Genomic DNA, 6,775 nt, shown 5'->3' with positions numbered 1-6,775 from the left:
TAGTAATAAAGCAACTTTGTGTTTCTGGGAATTTGACAGCAGGTCTGTTACAATAACTCCCAGACATCTCTTAGTATCAGTTAAAATCACCAGATTAATTGATCAATAAAAAAGAAAAGATTGTACAATATTATTACAATCCACCAAATGTAGCCATTGCATTAAATATTTTACACGTTATATCTCCCTTAAAATTAATTAACATATTTTAGCCTGTTCTTTGAAAACAGATAGCTTCTGAAGTAATATATCTTAAATACAGTGGTATCTGTCACTTCTACTGTCTAACTTTTTTTTCTGAATAAAAGCTTGTTTGAATAGGACTAGCTCAGTGATGAAACTACAGCACTATTTAACGAAACTCCATATATATCTTTGTTACTGCTGCTGCAATTACTGTAATGACATACCACTGAAGTGCTAAATATTAGTAACTCAGATATGTGGACTTTGGTTAGGCTTGATAAAATACTGGCATATTGAATATATGTACCACTTCCTAAAGGCTATATTACAATCATGATGCCTAATAATAAATAATAATAATAACAATCTCATATTCAAAATGCTGATCCATATCACTCACTTGAGGCACCAATACAATAAATCAATCGAATAAAAGACTTATTTTTAATGTTCAAAACTAACAGCGCAAATCCAGGGCTACCAAGGTACATGTGCAGCAATCAATCCATTAAAAGACTTAAATTTGATGTCCAAAACTAGCAGAGCAAACCCATGGCTGCCAAGGTACACCTGCAGCTCAGAGGACTCTGAACTTCTCCTTCCAATTTGGAGATTCCTATGGTCCCAGATTCTTCTATCTAAGCCGGCCGGATACCACGTGGGACGCTCAGTAAAATAGCAAGTCTTCATACACGAGACATTAAAGGTTCTCTAAGCTTCTCTAAAGGCTCTCTAAGCCTCTAAACCCCTCAAACCTACTCCATCCATTCAGGGCAATGCTTAGCCATATCTTATGCTGTCTGAAGACCACAGAAGGACTTTTCATGAAAGTCCACAATTATACTGCATTAATGCAGCTTTCACATGCCGGAGACTCTGTCGCTGTCCTTGTCTACTCAGCATGAGAGGAAAAAGGCAACTTTCCAGCAGCAGCAACTGCCTGTCTTACTCAGAGGGGAATGATTGTCAYGTTGTTAGTTTGTTCTGTGCAAGCAGTAATCATTTTCAGTGTCGAGAGAGCTGTTGTAGCCTGACGAAGGATACAGATCCCTCTTAAGTATCCTATTGACAATGTTGATCAGAACTTTCTTGTATTGTTGACGTAAAAGTGAGTAAACAAATGGATCTGATGCAGCCTTACTGTAGGTGAGGCACTTGCTTATAATTCCCCAGTAGTAGTTTATGGTAACGAAAGGAAGGAGCTCTATCAACCTGTTAAACATCAACGAGAGAGGAAAATACTTGAGTATTATATTCACATGGAGCCCAGCGCTCAACTCATTCTTCAGGAAACACTAAAGTAACAATTATTTTCTTATAGTAAATGATCCCTGCAGAAAAAGACCCTGTACTTACTTACCACTTGCATCTTTCCTTGCATTCAATAAAGGCAAAGGTAACTTTCCTAGCAAGATCACCAAGAGACAACAATAACTCCCTCTACGGAATGAGAGAAAAAGTATGCTTTCAATATTAATTCTCTCATATCGCAGAGATAAGAAAGTGCTGCAGCTTATTGCAACACTTTCTGAAGTTAGGGAGTTGCGTTGTTAAATGACAATAGTTAAAATCTTGGTGACATACTGATTACCCCTTTCCCATGGCAAAACTGAGACAGACGTGCAATTTTGGCTATAGGGGCTCACTCARCTAAGTTGCCTAAATACAGCTGCCTAGTGACATTTCGGCATATCCCTGCTTCCCATCAAACTGCTGCCCCTAGAATTTSTGCAAAGAGAATCCATGTTAGTCGTTGTAGCTGTAGTACAAAGCACATCATGGCAGTATCTCAGAGAGATTTGGGTGGCATCTGCCATCCCACTGTACGCTCAGGAGCACGATTGCATCTACTTACCTGTGAAACTATTTGTGTGTACTTGGCTGACCACTAATTTGGCCAGGAAAAACAAGAAGACAACACTTTTATCATTGTTATATGGCCAGCCAGCTGTCTCCAGACCATTGGCTGTGCTTCCCAGATGCAGCACCTCAGCCGAGATGAGTGCATTAATCATGGGTGGAGAAACTGCAACTAAGTTAAAAAATTTTTCCACAGAAGTAAGAGGAACCAGACTATTCCAGCAAGTGCCTGGCACAGAGCACAGCGGCAGAGGGCAACCTCTCCAGGAAGGCGGAAAGAAAAGGGTGAGAGTTTTTATTACCTGTATGACTTCTGTGCAACATTTTGCATATGTAAGAAAATACTATTTTGCCTTCATCAGAATCAGACAGCTCTCAATTAAAAGATAACTATGGTTATTTTATTACACAGATATAAGATAGGAAAAGTATTACCATGAGTTAAAATAGCACCATTTATACCCTAAAAAAAAATCACAGTTTGAAGATGTAAGATCAGAAGCTTTCAAAAGGCTTGAAGTAACCTTTTGGCCTCTTCTCTTTCCAAAGTGCAGAGTTCTCATTTTGTAAAGTGATCAATTTTATAGCTCTTCTGATCCCTCTGTATAGAAAAGCTGGCTTACCATCGCTAGCACTGAACTTTGCAACAGGTAATTGAACACTGACAGAAAGAAAKCTGTTTTGTTTGTGTAAAAGTGAAATAATTCCTGTGGTAAATACATCTAAAAGTTGGACAACTCCTACTTGAAGCTACTTGGAAAAAAATCCAGTAAACTCAAAATAGAGAACATGTGAAGATACAAAATCCAAGGAATAGATAAATTTACCATAAATGACACCTGATGTGGTTTCTAAGTTTATCCCATCATGGATATCACCTTAATATAGGAAATATACACTTGATCTTTACAAACAATTTATGTTTTAATAAATATAATAAATAGCAAAGTAGGATTTCTTTCAGCTATGGAAATAGATGTGTTTTTGTGTGTTTCCTTTAATGTATTATGAGCCCAAATGTAATCTCATTGAAGCCAATAGAAAAGAAAATAGACTGATTTTAATAAGATAAGAGTCTTGGCCAAATCAAGTCCACCTTAGATGCATCTRAATGCATCTTAGTGTCATTTTCTTGACACTGCAACTGATGTTGCAGCAAAGATGAAATTCATCTGTTGGCTTTTAGTGAACACATGAATATGTTGCTAATGATCATAATCTCATCCACGTTTCTGAAATTAGGAGCAACTATCAAGCTCATAGCACAACCTGAGTCAGCAGGCCAAAGAGCAGGAAATACAGGAGGAGATCTGTCTCACTATCCCCACAGAGCCTGCGGCAGTGGAACCCCCTAAAAAACTGACTGAATGGAGTGTGAAGAAATGGGTATTCCAGTAAGTCCTGAGTCTCACTTCACCCCCCCCCAATTCTATCTAGTGGTGCCTGGAACTGCCTTGCCTTTGAGGCAAAGAGTCTTTGAGGATGTGCTCCCCAAATACCTCCCATTTTGCTGTCACTGAAATATTTCAGTCCTTGTGACCGAGACAGAAGCTGCACCTTGGTACATGTATTTGCATAAACCAAGCCTCAGTGCTCTCTCTATTGATGTATGCAGTGCCAGATCTGGGTTATCACACCCAGAAAATGTACCATCTCACATTTACCAAATGCAGGGTGTGGAGAACAAASTAGTTTTTACTTCAGAAGTTTATAAAAAAATATCTCCACCTGGAAAAGTACTACAGTACTGGAATTTGCTGAGCAGGATAAAATTCAGATGGAAAGAAGATGGAAAAATCCATCCTTATCTTGATACAGAGGTAGATTCTCATCATGGAAAAAATGAACATAAAATGACTCATAATGTACTGAACAGTAATCAATTAACCTTTTAACTCTGMGATGTAATGCTAATATTTGTAACAATCCCTTCAACTGCAGGAAAAATGCAGTTATCCAGGCAATCTGTCAGCAAGCCTTTTCAATATATAAATGGAACTGAAAAATGTCATCCTTAAGATTAAAAAGCACCATCATTTTTGCGCACTGATATGTTAATCTGTCCTTCTACCCCTGCAAGAAAAGGACAGTGACAATGGTCATATATGATTAATTCGTATGTGATTGTGTAAAATCAATCTGCTAAAGCTGTCCAATTTTTGTAAGCCAGTGTTTCTGAAGACCCTGCCAGCTTGGCAGCAAACTTGAGAAAGCCCTCACCAGCATGGTTGTGCAGAATCATGGAATGRTAAGGTTGGAAGGGACCTCTGGAGATCATCTAGTCCAACCCTCRGCATAGCCCATTTTGCAAGGCTAATGCACCTTACCAGATGGAAGTCAGTTCTCTCTTAAGTCAGTTCGCTCTTAAATGCACTGTGAAATGGTACAACATTTTAAAAAATCAATTGTGAAAACCATARCTCATTTTAGTTTATAATGAAAGGCTAGATCCTGACGTGCTGCAACTCAGTATAGATATGTTGGCTTCCAACTTGCTGATTTATGCAAGCTTTAAAAATAATAACCATATGTTGTATAAAGACTATGCAAGTATGGAATGAGAATGCTGTGCAACTATTTAAAAAAAGTGTAAATCACCAAGGTGGAAGCCAAAGATTCTGACTGGCTGGGAGTCATGGTGTTTCATACACATTTTTAAASTTTAAATATTACATTTCCTGGGAAATTACTATCACATCTCATCACAGGGCCATGCAACGCCATTAGCGATATATTTACAAACAGTAATGTTTCCAGACAAAAAGCTTATCTATCAAGTTATCAGCTTGGACAATTTAAAATTCTCTCACTTCAGCTTCCAATAGCAGTGAGCTTGGACTTATGCCTTGGATGAAAAAGAGCTGAGCTAATCAGGAAAAGCTGTCTGCCTTCCTCACCATTGCTTGGATTCTGCTAATAAGGTGGGGTGGTGAATCTTTAAACTGCCTTAATCTCCCACTGGCAGGTAATTAATTCCTGGTACTTGTCCTAAAAGCCTCTTGCTCTTGGCAGAGGCGCTCAGACCTAGTTGCAATGAGGAAAGGAGAGCTGGAGCCTGCCAAGACTCAGTACGAGCAGCGCTCGCAAGCCTTAGCTTGGCTTGCGGACGGGGTCAGCGTGTACGTGGTGGGTATGGTGTGAGTGCGTGTGAGTGTGCGTGTGTGTGCGCGCGTCTGCGCTGCACAGACCCGGGTCTCTGTCAGGCTCTGTCAGCCCAAATTTAGTCGGACACCCCCCCCCCAGGGCACCGGATCCTGCACCTCACAGGGCACGTCGATCCTGGAAAGTCTCCCACTGCACCCCGTCCCACCCCAGCAGGAGCTACTAACCTGGTGATAATGTAAGGACCAAAACAGATCACGAAAGACCCTATAAAAATACTGATTTTCTTGGTTGCCCGCTGCCTTCTCCGCTTCTGCTCATTAAGACAGCGCTGTTTCACACTGCAAAGGGAAAAAGCAATGGGTTAAGTCAGGAAGCGAGGCGAGCTCGCCCCAGTCAAGCTGAGAGGGGAAGGACCCGCAGCCCCGGTGCCGGCGAGGGCAGCCCTGGCCTCGCTGTGCCCGGAGGAGATCGCTGTCACCGAAGCAGCAGCTCTCTGTTAAAAGGGAGCTCGAGCACCTGGGAGCACCCGGCTTCCGGRACTAACATTCAAACAAAGACGTCTATACAAATGCACAAGACATTATCTACAGGCAAATTAGCAGCCTTTGAAATTGGAGACGGGAGGGTTCGCCGTGTGCCGGGGACGGGCAGGACCGCATGTAAGGGTGCTGCGGAGGCAGGACACTCTTTCCACCCTGGGATTCTGCAAGAGTCCCGAGACCGTGAATATGAACATGCACACGTTACCTGGGGTGGATGTCCACCAGCAAAACCAGAGTCTGCATGGTGATAATGTCTATCCGTTTGCAGTGGAACCGGGCGACTTTCAACACCTTTAAATAGGTGAAACACAAGATCACCAGTGATAGCATGAAACTGGTGGCGTGAAAGACGATGGTGAACACTGTAAACCTTCTCCGTTCCGTCTCTTCCTTCAGGTGCAAGGTGCAAGAGGCATAAACGCTGCTGTAATCTACCCACGAGTAAAATAAGGATACCAAGGGGAAGGTTAGGGAGTGGAGCCACGAGTAGCCCATGAGTATCACAGCGTCCTTATACCTCATTTTGCTGGTGTAGCTTAGGGGGAACACCACGGCAATCCACTTGTCGATGCTGAGCGCTGCCATGCTCAGCATCGTGTTGGAAGTGAGGAAAGTTTCCAGGAAACCCACTGCTTTGCAGACGCAGCCCCCGAGGGGTTGCTGGTTCCTCAGGATCCCCAGCAAAGTGAAAGGCATGTTCAGGACGGTGAGGAGCAGGTTGCAAAAAGACAAGTTCACCAGGAAAACCCCGGCGACTTGCTTGCGGATCTCCGTACTGTAGACGAAGCATAGCAGCACCAGGAGGTTGGAGAGCAGCGAGACAACCAGCACCAGCACGAGGAGCAACGCCAGCAGCACGCCTGCCAAGTCCATCTCTCAGCGGGCCGCCTGGAGCGGGCGAGGGCAGGAGGAAGGGGGCATCCGAGCCGGCACCGCAGCCTCGCCTGCCGCCGCCCGCGGCCGCCCGCGCATGTTGCCGGCGGCGCGGTGCGGGGCAGCGGCGAGCAGAGCCGGGGGAGCGGAGCCGGGAGGGCAGCGGCGAGCAGAGCCGGAGAGGGGAGAGGGGCCGCGGGGCGCGGGGC

The 6,775-nt window shown here is 43.5% G+C and overlaps 1 protein-coding gene across 1 annotated transcript; it reads right to left on the bottom strand.

Annotated features, from left to right (window-relative positions):
* Positions 1–1,160: 1,160 nt before the first annotated feature.
* On the bottom strand, positions 1,161–6,566 carry GPR78 (G protein-coupled receptor 78). Its single transcript, XM_085309692.1, has 3 exons — positions 5,899–6,566; positions 5,376–5,489; positions 1,161–1,398 (listed from the first exon to the last, which is right to left on the bottom strand). Exons 1-3 carry the CDS (start codon positions 6,564–6,566, stop codon positions 1,161–1,163), a joined length of 1,020 nt encoding a protein of 339 aa, XP_085165818.1.
* Between the last annotated feature and the right edge of the window lie 209 nt (positions 6,567–6,775).

The sequence above is a fragment of the Rhea americana genome, unplaced genomic scaffold, assembly GCF_003343005.1.
Source record: "Rhea americana isolate MKP2758 unplaced genomic scaffold, rheAme1 scaffold_30, whole genome shotgun sequence".
Taxonomy (NCBI): Eukaryota; Metazoa; Chordata; class Aves; order Rheiformes; family Rheidae; genus Rhea; species Rhea americana.
Note: the sequence above shows the minus strand (reverse complement) of the source record. Positions and strands in the feature narration are given on the sequence as shown.

Bases quoted from the DNA above. Each gene is read 5' to 3' on its own strand.
- GPR78 (XM_085309692.1), bottom strand. From the start codon at position 6,566: ATGGACTTGGCAGGCGTGCTGCTGGCGTTGCTCCTCGTGCTGGTGCTG. The intron at 5,490-5,898 runs GTAACGTGTGCA...TTCCCTTTGCAG, and splicing joins CTGGTGGACATCCACCCCAG to TGTGAAACAGCGCTGTCTTA. The intron at 1,399-5,375 runs GTTAGTAGCTCC...GATGTTTAACAG, and splicing joins GGTCCTTACATTATCACCAG to GTTGATAGAGCTCCTTCCTT.